General features: G+C 30.1%; 1 protein-coding gene across 2 annotated transcripts in view; it reads left to right on the top strand.

The window, feature by feature from the left end:
• Window positions 1-20151, top strand: part of LOC109599406 (uncharacterized) — a 51361-nt gene extending 31210 nt beyond the window's left edge. Inside the window, exons 3-9 of one of the 2 annotated variants that reach the window (XM_049962941.1) lie at window positions 16331-16454; window positions 16848-16933; window positions 16988-17083; window positions 17139-17198; window positions 17255-17338; window positions 17390-17507; window positions 19380-20151. In XM_049962941.1, the coding sequence (XP_049818898.1) occupies window positions 16331-16454; window positions 16848-16933; window positions 16988-17083; window positions 17139-17198; window positions 17255-17338; window positions 17390-17507; window positions 19380-19606 (795 nt within the window). In that variant the 3' untranslated portion in view covers window positions 19607-20151. The remainder of the gene's footprint in view (window positions 1-16330; window positions 16455-16847; window positions 16934-16987; window positions 17084-17138; window positions 17199-17254; window positions 17339-17389; window positions 17508-19379) is intronic. The other variant, XM_020015394.2, reaches the window with a different exon arrangement.
• The last annotated feature ends 578 nt before the right edge of the window (window positions 20152-20729 follow it).

A 20729-nucleotide genomic window follows, 5' to 3' on the forward strand; every position in this document is an offset into this window, starting at 1 on the left:
AAGTGACTCTATTAATAGACAATTAAATTAAAATTATGTTTTTATATTAGAACAGTATTTCAATTTAATTAACTTAAGGTATTCATTCGTGAGACAACTGATAAATTTAAATAATTAGAAATTGTGACATTTAAAATGTTCATTCAGTTGAAACTCCTGTAGTGACAAAACTTTAAACTACAAATTTAATACTTATTTCAAATATTCTAATCAAATCTTAAAATCTAGCAATATGAAGATGAAAGATTGAAAATCTAATTGAAAGTTTGTAAACTGCCAGAGAACTTGAAACTTGAATCAGAGGCAGCATTTATTTATTGACAATATAAAATTTTGAAATCTACTTTTAAATTAATTATTTGTTAGATTAAATTCTACTTCTCCTTTGTTTTTTAAAAGTCAAAACAATTAAATTAATTGGTCTAAATAATAATCAAAATACTGTATGTTTAACTACTGGCAACATAATTCAGATTTCCAAATAATGTGGTAACATGCGACAAAACGGGATTACGAAGTCTACCCACCAGTAAATACTTTGAATAATTTACGTACGAAAAATCCGCCCGTAACACTGCTCGGCAAGTTCTGAAAATAATTGAGGTATCGCTCCCAGCGGATACATTTTGCTAAAGCTGCTACAAAACTTTACAATGCTAGGTTTACCCTCGGCGGTCATAATTATAAATAAAATTTGGCATATTCTAAAGTTATAAATATAACATAACAATCTGTTACATGGCGGATTATACTAACCCACTACAACTACAACTAAAGGTCTCTAACTGTGTAATTCAGAAGATGATCTAATTAAAATTATAGTGACGAAAATTGTGGATTTATAATATTATATATACAGTGATAAAGAAATGGCAACACTAAAAAGAGGGTGTTGAAATTTAATATTGTTGTGACAAAACATAAATTTGAAAACCCCCATCTTAATGTTGCAATTTCTTTGGCAGTGAGTATATTTACCCTTTGATTTTTTCAATACTTTAAACATAAAAGCCACGAAGAGCCGCTTTTTGTAGATATTTCAAGAAGGATCAAGCACATCAAAGTGGGGTTTGTCATAAAAACAGGAAAATTAAACAATAGATTCAATATTGCAGTTGAATAAAAATGTAATAACCAATATCAATGAATTGTTTATATCTTTCACAAAACAACATTTTTATATTTACATGATATAAAATTAAATAATGAATTGTTTATGAAACATTGTTATTTAGTTAGCATTCAGTTCTAAAATTAAACATTAATGAAAAATTCAGTCCAATTGAAAAATTCAAACCCCATCAATATTTCCCCATTCAATGTTTGACTTTCCATTTAAACAGAATAAATCAATTTTTGCACAAACCAACTGCACATTGCACCGAAACTTCCACTTCAGTAAAAACAAAAGACTGATGTATCGTAAATAATGTAGTTGTTTGTAGTTGGGAAATAAACAAAACTATTTGCCTTATCTCAAAGTTTGCGCCAATTTATACGAAATTAGGCAAACAAACGCAGCATGTCAAAACTGCGGTGGAACGGACTATCGATTCGTAACTGGCGAAATTTCCAATTGAACAACCACAATCGGTTTGTAAAACGACTATTTTCTCAGCGACTTTCCGCTAATTGGAACGTTTCTAATTCCACCGACACATTTTACTCAATAGAAGTCGTAATATTAAGCTGGAAGAATTAATTTCCTTATCGGGGAAATTAATTAAAGTATAGGGGATATTCTGAAAATTAGCAGAGAGCCAATTATTGGAAGAACTTAATTGGATGGCAATATAAAAAAATTAGTTGCAGGAAAAAGTAATTTAGGTTTTTAACTTTGAACTTTAATTAATATATATCTTCATTCTACAATATAATAATCATTATTAACATTTTAAAAGCAAATTTATACCATGAGACAAAATTCTGTGTTCTATAATAGGAGCTGAGAAAAGTATGGAACTGATCTTCATAATTAAACAGATTATTATGTAAAAATTTTATGAAAATATCTGAATACATTTATGAGTATTTTTTTCTTCAGTTAGTATATAAAAAGCTGTTAAAATAAAACGAAAACATATTTTTCTGTCACCTAATAGTACCACAATTTTATTGTAAGTCTATTTCAAATTAAATTTTTATTACCGTGTTCCGTTTAAACAATAACACTCTAAATAAATAGTGCAGGTTGTTTTAAATATAATTCAAAAATAACATTCCATGTTGGTTTTCATAAAATTCAATTGTATTTAAATATTAAAGAGTATTATTTACATATATAGCTCTCGACTGAATATTTACTCACTTTAAAATAATGGCGAATGCGCTGCATGCGTAAAATATTCAAAAGCATACAAACTAACTGTTCCCTGAATTAATATCAAATAAATGAAGTTTACACTACTTGAAAATGAATATTATTAGGAGAAACGTAGTGACTCGCGCTCTATGCTCCGATTTGTAAAAGCATTGAAAAACTAATGGATTGTATAAGCTGACGGAAGTCATTTGCATTTCGTTTAATCCAGTCCAAAGCTAGATTTATTTTTTAGTTTGTTTTAATTTTCTCTTCTCGGATTTACGTTGTTTACTTAGATAACACAAATTTTTAATTGTAAAAATAATTAAATGAATTCTTGAGATGTATATCTCATTAAAATAGATAAACTTTCATAAAATTCAACAAAGACATTGCTTTTTAAAAACAACAACGATATTAAATCTTAAATAAATTTTGAAAATAAGATAATTACAGGAATATAATTTTAATTAATATTTATTTATATTTTAAAATGTACGCAATTTTTAGTTGATGAACTTAACAAACTATATAAATAATATATTTTCTCGTGTACACAAAATTTAATTAAAAATATACATATTTATATGTTTATTTTTGTAAAATTGCGCTTTTGTTCAGATTTTTATACGAATTAAAAACTAAAGAATTGAATAATCTGGCATGAGAGCTTTTCGCATTTTGTTTAATCCAGTCTAAAGTACGGATTTATATTTTAATTAGTTTTATAAATTTTATAGTCCAGGGTTTTTTCCTTTTGTTTAAATACACAATGCAAATTTTTAATTGTAAAAGTAATTGCAGGATTTTCTAAAATCAATAGATAAAAAAGATATTTACAAATCTAAAAAGTAATTTATAGAAATATTGACTGTAAGTTTAATTTGTGCAAATAATAAAATAATTTAGAACACAAACCAAACCAAAAAGATTCTTCATAAAAATCGATAAAATACAATAAGAAAATTGAATTTAATAATTTTATTCTTTGAGTGTTTCTAATTTGAATATCTAGTTATTTCATTTTGTGTTTCAATCGAAATACATAAACTGAATCGTTATTATTAGCAATACTGAACCAGTAAATATAAGTTTCCTAGTTTAATCGGAATTGTAGTGTTCTAAAACACTTTTTATTAACCCCGGAAATCGTAATCGAAATCGAATATTGTAACGCAAATTTTGCATTTTTCTTTATTTTCAATTTTTAATATTCGTTGCATTCCAGCCATAATATCCGCCCTAATAAAACGTAACTAGATTTAAAATGAGTTTATTCCACAATACAGATCTTTATGCAAAATAATGTTGATATTGTTCATAAAATAATCTTGAGGCTATGCCGAACACTAAAATTAACATAATTGTTATAAAATGGAGGTATACCGTGTTAAAATTTTAACTAAAACTAAAGTTAATTAAGAATTAATGCAAACAACGTAATTAAAAACGTCGTAAACTAGTTTAAATTAAATTCATTATTAAGATGCACTTAAACTAGGAAATGTGCCAAAGTTCTCACTAATTATAAGCCTCTGAATATTTAAGTACGAAAAATATAATAGGAACAAAGTAATAATTACTTACATTAATATTACATCAATGATAAACTAGTTATTCCTTATCAACAACTCAATTCAACTGAATTAAACAATGTTAAGCATGTATTAATTAAAATTGTGCAGTTATGCAAATTATTGGATTAAAGACATCCGCCAATATTGACATTCACTAAATGTAACTTCGAACAGCGTATCTCATAATCGTGTTTAAATGCACTGCGTTCAAGTTTGATTAGTTCAATTTTAAACAGTTTACTTCGCATCCAATGATTTTATGACTTATGTTACATACAAATCGAAAAGAAAATGATAATTAAATAAACCGTAAATGTTAAGTAACACAAAAAGAGTTCGGCAATTATTTTTATTAAGAAATTAATAATTTTCTAAGCGAATTAATTTGTTATCTAGAATCTGATATACAGCTAATAAATTCGTATGATCCTAATCACTAGGATGCCTAAGCGGAGGTGCACTTTTCCAATTAACTTTAGTTAATCAGCTTGAACGTAGATGAACATTACATGAGCATTATGTTTGCTTAATTAACTTTATCCGGGCAAAATTTTCACGCAGGCTTCGACTAAAACGTGTCAGACACTTACACACTCCGATAAAACTCCACCGCTGCGATGAAACGGTTGTCCTTCAATATGTTAACTTGGATAAACTTGGCGAAAGTTTTAGCTACTCCACAGAATCTTGCCAGACTAGTTTTATGTTATAATTTAAATTTTGCGGAATCAATATGAACGGCTGCTTTTGTTTTTGTTGGGTGGAAAAGTTTACGGTGGTTGTTATATAGTAATAAAATGTAAGTCTGCGTTTTGTTTCAGCTGAAGTTTGTGGGATAATAAAGCCGGAAAATTTATAAAGTTCACAAATTATATACGACTAAAATAGTGGATAAAGCAAAATAATTAAATAATTTTGAGCAAACATGAATTTAACATTCCGTTTATAAATCAGGCAAAACTAACTAAATTTTAATTGACAAATTACCATATTTTATAATGCAATGAATGGATTAATTTGAATAAATATAATTGCCATTAACGAATATTTAATATCTGTTTAGTGCAATTTATAGAAATATAAATTTGATCTAATTAATTAATTAATTAACTATTGATGAATTTTAAATGCACTTAACATTTCATGAATATTTAATGATTTACACAGGACCATAAAACTTGACATTAACAAATTAATGTAAATGAAAACAGTAATAATCCAATAAAATTTCCAAATTTATAGTCTATAATATTTTAATTTGCCTCAGCTCTTGGTAAACTTTATCAGGAATTTCAAACTTAATTAGTGGCCGTACCTATAAAAAGTTTACTGGAGCCCTATAATTTTAACGAACGATATACTTGGCTTAAATTAATTTTTGAGTCAGGTTTCAGATATAAAATATTACAAAATATTTAATTTGGAGGAACTTGATAAACATAAACAAGTTGCTCTCAATAAATTAATTTTAACTTACATTATATTTGTAAATAAATATCTTTTAATGTCACTAAATCAAAATTTGCAATTTAATTTTATAATAAATCTTATTTTATGTACAATTAAATAAACTATATCTAAAATATATATAAATTATTTTTGAGTTAATCTTCAATTATAAAATATTATATAAAAAGAGTTCATATTATTATATATATATATATATATATATATATATATATATATATATATATATATATATATATTTTAATCAGTCACTGTCAATAAATTAATTAAAATTTTCTGAACATGCCATATTTATGGATATACATTGTTTTGCAATAAAATGATTCCATTATTAATTTTATTATATTATAAAAATGTTATTTATGTTATAAAACATTATAAGAAGTATTTAATTAGAAGGAATTTGTCAAAAAGAACACTTCTTGTGATACTATTCTAGTTCACATTTCTAATTCTAATTCTAATCATTCTTCTAATTCTAGTCATTTTTAAAAAATTATTCAAACAGATATAAATTAATTTTTGAATTTTAGTCAATCACAAAATTAAAAAAATATATTTGAATTGAAGGATATAACAAAGATACACAATTTTTGCGATCCTATCTTAGCTGTCAATAAATTAATTAAAATTTGCTGAATATAAAATATTTGGTTAGGCATTGTTCTACATTTAAATTAATTTACATTTCAAATTAAAATTTAATTTTTGAATGTTAAAATCCGACTTGCAATTTACATTTTAAAGTCCTTTACATTTGTAAATAATTAAATAACTTTTAAATTTAAGTCACGAAATCAAAATTTATTATAAATATTAATTAACTTGAGCATATAAAAAATATTACTAGATGCACAATATCGATGCAGTATGTGGGTAAATTCTTATACATTTATACAATTTTCCGTTCCGAAGCACAACTTCGTCTATATCTATTGTTTGATGAAAGTTCAGCTTCATGTTGCCTTAAATGAAATGTCACTCACAAAACTTTCGAGCTGATAGATACAGTGAAGCCTCAACTAATGATAAGCTTCAGGCTCTGAAAGTTTAATACATCTGCTTGACATCAAAATGTGTGTAATAGGAGCAGCTGTCAGGAGTGCGGTTATACACTTTCGAGCTTTTTTACTTGAAAGTGCAGATCAAAATTTTTATTTGTCAGTATCTCAAATATAGATCGCTTTCTGTGGATGACATGTAACATGTATACCAATTTTCAGTACTCTAGTTTTATGCTGGATTAAATTATCTTTGTCTGTGTCTGTGCCGTCTTTGTCAGTGTCTTTTTTGTCTAACTTTTTTATTATATAATTATCTGGCGATAAAAAAGGTTGACGAGTATGGAAACAGTGTTCAAACGTCGAGGACAAATAACAAAAATAAACCGCAAAAACATACATCTTTTAAAGATTGATAAACAGCCGTATCCGGCACTGTCAACTGGGAAAATATTCGGACATAACCGCACGAAAATTTACGGTGAACACAGAAATCCCAGTCGATCAGTGCAATAAATTGCATCGAATTTTTAAAAAATGACCCGAATTCAATGCCCGGATGTCGCGTTCAAGATAAATGAACGACACTTTTATGCATTTCATAAAATAATATCCTGATATAAATGAGATAGCAACTGGGTCATAAAATTCATTATATTTAGCAATGTGAAATACGACCGTAAAACTTTTACTCTGTCAAAACATCGCAATAACAGTTTTACTGCAAATATATTTTATCTTTTATATTTAAATCTACTGAAGTTTTGTTCGTGGTACTAAAATGGACAAAATGTGGACACAATTTGTTTGATCCCACTTTTAAGGGGAATTAAAAAAAAAGTCTCATATAGGACAATAAAAGGACAGTAAATCGTCGAGTCCTATTATGCATAACCACGGCAATAATTTTTTGAAATCAATTACAAATAAAAACGTTTTGATTCCACTCACGTTGGATCGTGAACCGATTTTTTGCGCTTCAACTTTCAGGAATTTCAGACGAATAAATCATTTCGCTGTATCAGTGTGAGATGTGAATTTGGATTGGAGTTTAGTATTCACATGACAACAGAAACTAACGTTTTAATAAGGTTTATTTCAATAAATGTCCCGGTTTAGGTGGGTCAAACTTCGGTATTCCATTGTGATTTCATTCGCACGATATTAAATTTCAAAGGGCGGCAATTTCACATTTATGTGGAACTGTTTTTGTTCGACGAGATTAAAGTCGGTTCATCATGCTGTAATATTTCAAAAGGGCATAAAATGAATTCCACGTAAACGCATTTGCAAAATGATTATTTTATATTGGCGAACCACTGAAACAGAAGGAATTAACGCATACTTTATTTATTTTTTCCTAATTTGTCCGTGCATTTCGAGCTTAGTGTTAATTAGCATGGAAATGTCAAGTTTCAAATGCAACACATGAACTTTGTTATACGATTATTATTGCAAATATATTGCTCTATCAAATAATTAATTGTTTCCTCCAAAGGTCGATTAAATTAATAAATTTACGAAATAAACTTAAATCATCCCACGCAATTACATGAATGCGTTGGAACGTGACAATTTAAGCATTTTCGGGGACCACATATAAAAATTTAAATCCAGATATTAGCAGAACCCAATCAGCGATTGTGTTGTTGAGCAGGAAAGAGCATAGAGGTCATACACGTGTGACGAACCCTAAACCGACAACCATGGGATTTCGTCGCCGCTTATACACCCTACGCTCATCGGCTCGTACTAACACAATTGAACAACATGGATACATACTGTCACACTTTAATCCCCCATCATTCGCCAGTCGAACTAACAGATGGACAGATGGAGTTCATAGAAAACGCTTCTCTGATTTGTTTTCTGGTTGTTTATCATCGAAAATGCAGTTTGTTTTATGTTCAAACATTATACGAGGTGCTTCTAAAATAGGTAGAGCAGAACAAGCACAGCCAATAATGAGGAAAATCAAAATAAATAAAAAAATAAGGTAAAAAGTAAATAAAAAGAAGTAAATACAGCCTATCAAATTTAAATTTGTAAAAAAGAATTGTGTTTAAAATGTTATGGTATGGATTGGGAGAACATAGACTCTCACTTTCACATTAAAAAAAATCTAATGAATTAAGATCTGGTTACCATGGGGGCCAATTTATATGCGTCATTCTCTCGGCCAAACTACTGACTACTGAAAGTTTTCGAAAAGTCACAAAATTTAAAGGTTGCGGAAATATGACAAAAATTTAAATTTGAGGGCGTAAATTTTCAAAAATTCCCTATTCCTATTCCCAAATTATGAATTATTTATGAAACATTTTATATATATAGTAATATACTGTAGGAAAAGCGTTTGACCCGTCTGAATTTAGAGAGAGACATCATGCATGACAGAGGCAGTGGAAGTCTGTCCTATAGTGGGAGACTTACTGTCTCTATTGCACATGATGTCTCTTTCAGGATTCAGATGGATCAAACTCTTTTTGTACTGTATACATCATTACACCAATTTTATAACAAATATGCAAAAAATTAAATATACCAATTAAAAAAGAAGTTATTTAAAGTATACTGGAGTTATAAGAATTGTCCCCTTTAAGTACAAGAGAATAATGACCAAAATCTACTTGGTTTAAGAGATTCTCTTATCAATAACAACATCACGATTACTGCAAAACAAAACTTATACATTTTACTTCATAAAAACCTTATCCTCGAAGTTGGTTTCGATGTAAGCCCATTATCCGGTGCTGATCTGAAAAACCGGCAATGAATTTTCCCAAGGTTAGAAGCGAGTCACAAGGACTTTCCCCTAGGATGATACATTTTCATTTGTTGAAATGCGCTGGCGGTCCATTTGTGTTTCGAGTACTTCTTCCGTTTCGGTCACACCCGACGGTTTATCTACGACGAAAATAATTGCTCGGAGATAACTCACGGACCAGGATTTATTTATTGCATGTGCGCACACTTTAATTTTACCCGTTAATTTCGCGATAGCGGACATGAACGTAAAAATCACACTGTTTTGAACAAAACCAGTTGATCCCGTACATATTTCACGGGCCGTTAAAGGACGATACGTCAACGACAGGACTTTGCTTTTTCCTGTCTTTTTGTTTCTTTTCTTTACGTACACTTCGTTCTTTGTAAAATTGCCATTAATAATCTCGAGACGTTCCCATTTACTATTATCCGGGGAAATATCTGCAAAAGTTACAGGCCACTATTGTGTTACTTTAATTTTTTCCAAACGACGAACGGAAGAGGCCATTGAATGTTCTTCCCAGTATTGTGTCTTTTTTTAGTTTTGATGTTCGGATGGATGGATGGATAAGTCGCCTTTTATTATTTCGGTTTCTGGCAAATATGAAAGGGCAAGGGTGGAACGCCTGGGGTACATTTAATGGAGAGTTGTTTGTCGTGTTCTACCATGGTTGGCTCAATAAAATATTGATCGATGATTCTTCAAGCTACTCCTAACGTAGTAACGAATCATGTCTTAAGAAAGCCTTCCTTTTCACTTTATTAATTGGTTTATTGAACTACCACAAGTAGCACTACTCCCAAAAATTCAGCCCTTAATAGCAATGAATGAAAACAAGCCGGATTTATGCTGATACGTGTTGCTCTTACCATAAAAGTTAATCATGACGCATTTATTTACATTATAATAATTAGATCCAGCAAATGCAGGTCTCGTCAAATGTATTAACGTGTTAGCCTAATGAAATCATTTAGTTAGGGTAAACATCATTAAACTTTTGTGCCTTTCAATAATGAGATTTTCATTATAATTTCTAACCGTGACAACCACACTTTATAATTGAATTTATATTGCGTGCGTTGCTGATGGATTTTCTATTGATTTACTGTTTTTATGCGTCTATAAAATGGCAAAAAAGTCAACTTTATGACACCATAATCGAATTATGGTAAATTTATTCTGTAGAAATTATATTTTTTATTGTTTTAAACATTTTTACGACCGGAGTGCCCAAATCCAATAGCACAAGGGGGAAAAATAAACGAATTTGAATTGTTAGATATGTTTTATTTACTATATGACGCAAAGCTACAAATTTCGTCAAAACTGTGACCTTTGTAATGTATAGTTGCAGCCACATAAAAATAGAGTTTTTTAAAAAAATCAGTCGTTTTTGTATGGCCGTATAATAGCAAAATCGAGACAATTAAGAAAAAAATGGACAGCTTTCAACAGAATACAACTTCACAAAAATATCAGCTATTATTTAACCCTATACTTTGGAAGCTGTAGATTTTAGAACATTTTGAAAATAGGTAAAATTTTGCTAATGCAGTTGTTTAGTTAAAAGCTTTCAGCTGAGCCGGAAATGAGTTTAAAGCTAATATCTTTGTCTTGAAAGTAGAGGGTTCACAGAGAAGAATGTCATTTGAACGGAATCTCTAAATTATATTGAAGCTGAGAAACAAATTTTTGAAAATAACTAAATTGTATTATTTTTAGATATAATTCCGTATTACCTAAATAAATCCAGAATATTCAAATTTATCGGATTAATAGATGACCGTATAAAAAATATACGCTGTAAATTGATAATAAAATTACCTCAAACGTACGCACATCAAAGGCCAATTTTAAAGTTTGTTACTGCGACCATAAATTCATTTTACCGCTTCCGACTTCATAATTCACTCTCGACGAAGCTCTCAAACGTAGCAATTAAAGTGACAGACAAGTAAATTTGGCGGATACATTCGAACCACTCACAGCATAAGAGTTGACTTTCTCTTCGATCTTCCGCTAATCGGATTATGCAGGAAATGACTGTACTCAACTCGTAACTGTGTCGGTTCGCGCCCGCAAAACCGGCAATTGCGATAACAACGTTATTGTGTCGTTACCTTTTCTCGAAAACTTAAATTTGCTGCTGTTCGTGCCCTACGACAAGTGGATTTGCGTGTGTCGCCGGTTGCAATCAAAACAGGTTAATTGGTTGTGTTGATTAAATGAATGTTTTATCACGAACTTAAACGATATTTATGTGAACATAACACTTCCAATAACGGTTTTTGTGGAGCACAGTACACCAATATGTAAAGTAAATTCAATAAATTTTGAGCTGTTGAAAGAGACATTATTTGCACATTTTTGGTGTGGTTAAACTTGTTCGTTGGTGTTTACCAAAGTACTTGCAAGCAAAAGCAATATAGGATACGCGACGGTTGCACAAACATATAGAGACACTGAATCGGGGAGTGTTTGCTTAGTTATTTTAACAAGAGCCATAAGGTACACTTCGATGCCACAACTCAGTTCCGGTAAAATACACATTTTGAAGGGTTTCGATGACACTTCGACGATTGTAATAAATTTCACGACATATTTATATTTTTGGCGGTTGCGCCAATGCCACAATCGAAATGTTTCAGCTGCTACAACTCAATGGATTTAGTGTAATGCTTAGGCGCTGGCCATTTTTTGCACTCACAATCGGTCTAATAAAATTCGTCCCGATAACGGACATTTTCTATAAAACTACAGACCGTCCAGCTATTCCATAATACTCAAGTTGATCGTAAAGTGCTGCAAAAAATACGGCGTACGTGTGCAACGAGAGGTCTATTTTTAACGGTGTTTCTTTCAGTCGAACGGGCAAAGTTTGCCGGATCAACCTGGGGACGACAGCAAAAAACTAATTGATGTGGTAGGTGGGGCGGACAACGGTCCGTTACCCCTTATTGGGAACGTGCGGAATGAATTACTGGTGAGGGGGTTCGCGCCTCCACATGTGTTCGTAATGAGGCCGATAATTGCCGATATTTCAGAAAAAAAAAATAGTCGGGAAACCGCAGAATAAAATGATTTGATATATTTTACGGTCAATTAGGGACCGATGTGTCTAAAATAATAATGGAGTGAATAAACCATATCTGAAAAAAATGGCCCTAATGAAGAAATTCAGACTTATTATTCAAATATCAACCACAAAACTTTATAGAAATATAATAGAAATAGTGTACGTTTAATATTCCTGATGGAGTAAGTTTTAACGGCGATGAAATTGAATGGTCCAATCAAGCCAAATATCTTGGTTTATCCTTGACTCTAAGCTTGTTTGCAATCAGCCAACGGAGCATGTAAAAGCTGAGGCGAAGAACGTTTTCAGAAAATTATATCCGGTTCTGTGTTGAAACAGCTCCACTACCCTCTCTGTTAATTTGAGAATCATTCAGGCCATACCAAGGAGTCAGTCAACTTAAGGCTCCTGTGCTTGGGGATAAGCATGCCAGACTCAACCTGCTAGACTAGAAATACTTGAGAATGTGCTGCTTCGTATAACAGTTAATGGCATTTTAATTTGGGTTGATTTTTACTCCTTCATTAGAAAGAGTTCATTGAGAGTTTCAAAAAGAAATTGAAGAAAGGTGTGTACATAAATTTCATAAAAAAATACATGCTACGTGTTCAGTTATTAAATTGAAAAATATACGAATAAAAACAGTCAATCCAATTTTGCTGCGTAAATTATACTGACATTTTTTGTTATAAAAAAATCATAAAAGATATTTTAAAAAATCGAAATCCCATTTAAAACGTTAATCTAATATGGCATCCTGCTTTTATGTACCAAATCATCACTAAAATTCACTAAAACGTGAAATGCATGTTCACTGAGTAATTGAATAAACCTCACCTTACCCAACATGCGTTTATCAATGAAACGTGATGTGAAAGCAATTTGCGGAGGATCGCATTATTAGCCTTCACCCCCAATATGCGTTAATTATATTGCTGACAGACACAATAAAAAATGTCATGTTATAAGAAATATAATACCACTTTTAAGTATATTACATTATAGTAGTAATTTTTTAATATCTTAAATATTTAGCCATAACTCTTTTAATTAATTTGAACAATTTAATATTAATTTATTATTGTTGTTTTGTAGAGTATTATAAAACTACTAAACTAGTTACAATGAAATAGGTATCATTTCAAAAAGTGCTTGTAACTTTTTATTTAATAAATATATCGAAATGAAATTTTGATCATTTATAGCTAACACCCATATAAAAACAACTGAAAAATAAATTTTACACAATTTAATCACAGTAGAGAAACACGCAAAAAAATGGAAATATGCGTATTAATTAATGTAATTTTATAAAATGTCGAAAACTTATTTCTATATTTAATAGTGAGTATATCCTCCTCTATCAACCGACGAAACATGTCTTGGGATACATTGGTCCGTTCTCTCTGAAACTGTTATAATGTTCCAAAGATGTTCTATCGAATTCATATAGGTATCGTTGGCCACTCCATAACCTCCCATAACTCGTGTCGTGCGTCATCTTAAACAAAACATGGATTCATCTGTAAAAGAACCTCATTGGTTCATGTTCCAGTTAATGTTTTCATTAACGAAGTTTCTTCTCACTCTCCTGTGTGCTCCAGTTAATTCAGTACCAACAGCTGCACATCTCGAAAGTATTTTGACTTCATGAAATCTGTTACCTACGGTTTGAGTAAATAGATGTGTCCCTGTGGCTATAAAGTGGAGGTTTTCTAACTGGCGAGATGTTCTTGTCTTGAAGTGACATATGAATCAAATGTCGATCTTCTCGAAGAGTAATCAGTCTCTGACGACCAGTACATGGTCCTCTATGACCAGACCTTCTTGCAGAAGTGCGAAGGCCTTAATTGTTTGAATTGCTGTGATGAGTTTATTTAAATTTATAAAATTTTTATGTCACATTTAATTATAAACGTGATCCCCCACGTTTTCAATTAATTGATGGTTGCGACTGTTTTCATTTTGAAATACATTTATGAAAAGCATATTTTTTTCAATATGTGAAAGCAAATTGTTGCTTAATATATCCCTGTACAGAAATCAATCTAAAAGAGCCTATTCCAAAAGAAAGAATCATTTTTTTTTTTAACAGAGACAAAATTTTCCGTAGGTAGAACATTTCCAGCTTATATAATTTGTTTAATAATAGGAAAATCGATTAACTTATTAAGTCGTAAACTCTCTTCTTGTTTCTTTGGGTCTTGTTGCTGAATTTTTCTTACAATTTCAATTAGCATAATGCTTAAATAATTATAATAATCAAAAGAACGCTGGCAATAATTTAAATTCACATAAAATAAATAAGAAACATTGAAAAATAAAAAGGTTCTCATTTTTCAAGAAAAAAAAATAGGTTCAATTGATTGATTTAATAGGCACAACAATAACAGTAAAAATAATACATTATTGGTACTGACATCCAATTCAAGTAGTACATTTTTAATTTACAATAATTATGGCCACTGCGACATAAATTTTAGATCAATTTTTAAATATAATTCAGAAATAATCAAAATAAATTTTCTTAAATTTGTACAAAATAAAATTTTTAATAATATTAATAAAACCCGGACCTTCATTAACTAATAAAATTCATTTCCCCCATTTTCGATAATCTTACCCTCGGCAAAATTATAAACGGATCACGACTCAACGTCAAATGGAATTTATTAGTTTCCCTTGTGTATCAGAAGCGTATGAGCATTAAAAACGTTATTTAGTTTCAACTAGCTGATCGTTCTGCTGTGGCATATTCACCCCTAACAGTATTTATTGTATAATGCCTATACGAGAAAACATCTATTTAAAATAGGTAACTCGATAATGCGCCTTCGCCATTTTTCACATATCAAATTTAAGTCTTCGGCTAAGGTTACGGCCCCAAGGAAATGAAAGTCCCACATCAGAAAATTAAACCTTTTCATTTCAAATAGTGGCCGAATGAAGTTTGCCCCAGGCAAAAATAAAATTCAGATTTTATTTGTCTATTTTTAGTTTTCGAGCTCAAGAATCGTGTATTTTAGTTATCAGGGTTTCCGGGTAAAAGATTACCTAATTAATTTTAACGAGGCAATCATTCTTTTGAAATGATAATCTTGATAATTTACCGCAATTAAGACGATTTACGAGCATGATGTTATAAATAATAACTGACGATATCTCGACACAATCCCTTGAAAGTTCATTTAGATTAACTCAACGATAACTCTATTTTTGAGTACATAAAGGACTAATTTTGATGTAAAGGTAAATTAAATTTAGTTTTTACAACATAATAAATCCTAAGGTGGCAAATGTGAAGTATATTTAATTCGTTATCTTAAGGAATTTAAAATAAATCACATTTATCTCTAATGGATAAAGGCACACCACTCTAAATCTAATGCACAATAAGTGGAATCCAATTCCAGGTGATATTTTATATCCAGGCACACCTTTTATGTGTCGCATAATTAGGCGTTGGCGGAATTCAAATTTAAATCGTCCGTACTCATATGTGTGGTTGTAGATTGTGGGCTTTATGTAAAGCTGAGACTTGATATGGAGAGCTTAATAGCTCTATGCTCCGTGCTATAATTAATTATGTCGTAGCGTTTCGGAGCAGAGACACTTCAATGGGAATTCATTACGGATTCGATGATGTAATGTTTCCTTTGTAGCATAATTGAATGCTGATAAAATTATTTCGGTCCCAATCGTCATTTACCCTAATTTTCGCTCTTGTAGATACATTTTTTCCGCAACGTTTAAGTTAAAACTTCAGTCTTTTGTTTAAATTACGGTTTTAAAGGTTTCGCATTTATTTACGCACAGCTCTTTGGTCGTGAGCACTTTATAATTTTAATTATAATACCTGCTCAGACACTGAGTGTGCTCCCTCATAGAAATTGGGTCCGAAAGTAAATTAATTTCGAAGTGCCTCTATTTCACTTCGGCAGGAGAACACTCAACTTTTATTGCGTTCATCAAAGTAAATTTCCAGAATCTCCGAGCATGCGAAAAGTCGAGTGATAGTCTTACAAGAATCGTACGATTTTAATCAGATTGTTGTTAAAATTAGAACCTTTTGTCTATTTAATTTCATTGTAATCCGATTTTAATATTATTTTATTTATGTTGTTGTTTTTGTTACAGATTTGGTATCTGGTGACATCGTTACAAGCATCAATACAATTACATGAGGAAATTAAATATTTTGTGACAAACTTCAATCTAAAACCGAGGACTTCTTTTATTAACCACGAAAACACTACAACAAGTAAGTCTAAAAGAATATAACTGTTTCAGTTAATATAGAATATTTATATGAAAGAATTAATAAAGATGAAGCTCACTGAAATAAAGGAGGTATATCTGCTTTGTGGAGAGAATCTTGACAAATAATCATCCCTAGTGTAATATTTTATGGGCAGCGATCTATTCTAAAGTAATATAAGACTGAATGAATGATTTTTTGTATCTAATAATGATTAATATGGGCAACAATCTAGCAAAATAATATGCTATTAAATAAATAAATTTTATGTGTCTAAAAATAATTAATAAACAAATCAAAAATATGTAAATAGAACAGTAGTTTTAAGAAAATAGAAAGAACAATATATGTATATATAAAACTTCAAAATTAAATTTATATTAACCCATGTTTTAGCTACCATTGTCTTTACTGCTCTATTGTTGTTTACGTCAGTCATCGGATTCTTCACATGTCTGATTTTGTTATACGGAATATATAAGGTAAGTTTTACTAAAAATATTTACAAATCAACTCATGGCCATATCAATTTTAAGGATCGCAAGATTCTTTTAATACCATGGATTACCGTCCTAAGCGGATTTATTTTAACTGACTTAATCTTCATAGCATACATCTTCTGGACCCACACAGTAAGTGGCAAATATTTTATTGATTTATATACATACTTATTCAATTTTTTTGCAGCGATCAAATCCCATTACCAGTATTATAATTACTACGGACCTATTTATTAATGCCCTAAATGTAAGTTTAGAAATTGTCGTATTGAAAATTGCTTTTAAAACTATGCTGTATTTTAGATATATGCCTTATTATGTGTGATATCCCAATATCAAGAATTAAAAGCTGGACGAGGCAGAGCTTCCGATGATTTAAATAATAGGGTAAATATTTGAACAGATAAAGGTACAGATTTTTTATCGATTTTATTACAGATTCCAAATATTCAATACAGCTCGCAACCAACAGCAACCAGTTACTTGAGCACGAGAAGACCAATTCCTCAAGATTATAGACCGACGCCCACTCAAAGTCCTTCAGGTGAGATCTCAGGTATCTAAAAACATATACTTATGTTATGCGTTGTCGTAGTGTGTTTACAACTGAAACTTTTGTTTGTTAGTAAACATTAATTTAGTAACTATACAAGATAAACGGCTCGTTATGCCAGTGTGAATTGCATGCCCAGCATACCAGCCACATACGACAATTTTATTCTGCAAATATCCATACATAAAATAATCGGCCACTTCAAAAAGTTTAGGTTAAAAGGTTTAATTAAATATCAGAATTTACACCATAGAAAACGAACGAGTTTGAACACCACTGCATTTCTACAGAGGCAAGGTACCACTTTAAAGCAAGTAGATGGTCATCCCAACACTAAACACCGACACGAATTTTGCCTGAGGTGCACTTCCAATCTTTATGCCCTTTCTGCACTACAAAAGATCCATCTTTTCCATATGGTTTCCCGAATAATTTGATATTGTCCTGATAGAGTATGCAAAAGTGTAAAACCAAGATATAGATTTCGTCATATCTTCATAATATGAAGTGAGGTGCGAGATATAAACCTTTTGAAAGCTAAAATGAAAGTCTGACGTTAATTCTACAACCTCGTAATCATCTTCATCTGCTGTGAAACTTTTGTCACTCACAAAAAAGCTTTATTGATCTCACAAGGCCAAACGAGATCAGGGTTTGGTTGATCACAATGAATATTGTGTACAAATTTGAGAATGTCAACATAACTACAAATCATGAGAATCAAAATATGAGAATTATTTATATTGTATTGAAAGTTCATCCGGATCGAAGGCCCAAATGAAATTTTGGTTCGTTGGCAAGTTATAATTTAATGTGCATACAAATGACAATCGTCTAGTCATACCAGTCTGAATTGAAATGAACTGCATGTCCAGTATATGAATACAAGAAATTTCAGTGGATACTTCTAAATGTAGGTAGAAATTTAACATTTAAGACATTTCTTTTTTTTACCACTAAAAGAGTCAATCAATGGAAAACGCGTAATTTATTGTTTTTCTAGGGAGAATCGTGATTCTTTTTGTGTGCAGACTACAGTGAAAAATTGTAAACAATTCAATCAAAATAACTATTTCTCCTCCAGAGTTCTCAATTTCATCATTTTTAGAATCGTTGAAATCGATATTCTTTTTGTATAACAAATGTTTTTATAAAGGACATGTAATTTATAAAACTCTTGTTGGATTTTCAGTGGTATAAAATCTAAAAATTGTAGAAACAATTTTTATAATGGCGCTCTTAAAATATAATTTTAGTCGTAGTAATGCACCAAAATTTTTCTTACAACCGACTGCATTGACAATCATCCGATTAGCGATTATTACATAGGTCTCGGGTGATACAAAACGCGGCATTTATGAGCCTCCATCATTACATTAACACCGTCATAGGTAAATCCAATTAATCAGATTGTTAAACATTGTAAATTTTCTGATAATTACTATAATAGATTAGCACTGGAGCATCAGCTCTAGATAATTTTGCAAAGCATATGTTATTTACATATATTTCAATTAAACATAGTTAAAACTATCTATAACAATAAGTTTGTTAACAATTAGTGAAAACTGATATCTCTTTCAATCAGTCATTTAAAACAGACACAAATCATAGGTATTTTTTCTTAAACTTATGATCTAATAAAATTACGTCTTAAATTCATGGGTATAAAATTTCTGTAGATTCTTATCAGACTATTTGATAAATTAGTCTACAGAAATTTCTGCACCACGCATGTTTAGATTACCGGTCGACTGCTTTAGACTACATATACAAATACACAAAATATCGACGACAAGATGAGATTCAAATTTTTGGCCAAATCAATTTAGATCATGTCTAAAATAGTTTTTAACATTTATATAATTTTTTAAGGTACTGCGCCAAGTTTAGCCATAGAGGAACCGTCACCAGTACCGAATCATCGAGGACCTAGAAAATCCGTAAAGTTTCCAGACAATTCGGGTACAGGTCAGAATGGTTCACAACTGTTAGACCCTTGGACCTTAGATGTAAAGTCGCCTATGCTTTTATCAAAAGCTGGTGACACTGCGCCGCTAATCGAAACCGTTTCAGACGGCCCTGTACATACGGCTGTGTAAATAGATAATTGTAATTTTTTGTTTTGAAAATGTGTACTCTATTATTTCTTCAGTTACTTACAAGCACAATGGTTTAAAAATAATGTAAGTGAACCAATACATAAACTTAAAGTAAGTTTCGAAATGTAATTATGGTGTAAATTAATGTTATATAAACCAGATACACACCATAATGGACAATTGAGACTTTTATTTTGTACATATTCCATGATTTTGAATTGCATAAGAGTCAAAATTTGTACGCCTTAAACGTAAGTGTAGCAATTACATATAAACTATAAATTATCTTTCTGACTACTTTTTTCATACTTAATATCCTCAGTATACTGCCGTAACACATATCTTCTATATGTATTTTAAACATTTTAAGTATATCTACAGAAACTAATTAATCAAAGTGTAAAATTTTGACTCCTTCAATGTCACCCTATTCTTAGATAGCCACATAATTAAATTGTAAGAGAAAATTGATATTTTGTACCATATTACATAAAATCTTCCTATTTATACTTTATAAATGTTTTATACAATTAAAAATCGTATATAGTTAAGTAAGTTGTATATAACTATGTAAAAAATATTTATAAAATGTCAATTATATCATTTTTCAAGTTATTTTTATGCTATTAAAATAGTGGTTTAAATAGTGAAAATATAAGGAAATATGTATATATATATATATATAGAAATATTTATTTACTAATTTTGTTACATAGTGAATTTTAATTTTTTATATAAATAATGAATTATATAAATTTGTATTTACATGAAAAACTATATAAACCTCTATTTCCTGAGCCCAAGCATAAAAATACTATGTAAAAATCTTGATGTGTATAATTTTTAGGAAAAGTATGTTGTCATTTAATAAAAGTCTATATATTATGTAATGTTATGGACATGTGTGTTGTAAAGATATAACTATTTAGAAATCGAAACTAATTTTTATATAATATATAATTTAATGAACTAACACTTAACTAATATTACCTATATGTGATACTTGATTAATAAAAATAGTTATTAATGATGTGTTTGTTTATTAATAAAAATACAAGGTAGTTGATTCTGTAAATTTACGTAATTACTATTACAGGGAGACATCCTCGAAAACTGGTACGTT

The sequence above is a fragment of the Aethina tumida genome, chromosome 2, assembly GCF_024364675.1.
Source record: "Aethina tumida isolate Nest 87 chromosome 2, icAetTumi1.1, whole genome shotgun sequence".
Lineage (NCBI taxonomy): Eukaryota > Metazoa > Arthropoda > Insecta > Coleoptera > Nitidulidae > Aethina > Aethina tumida.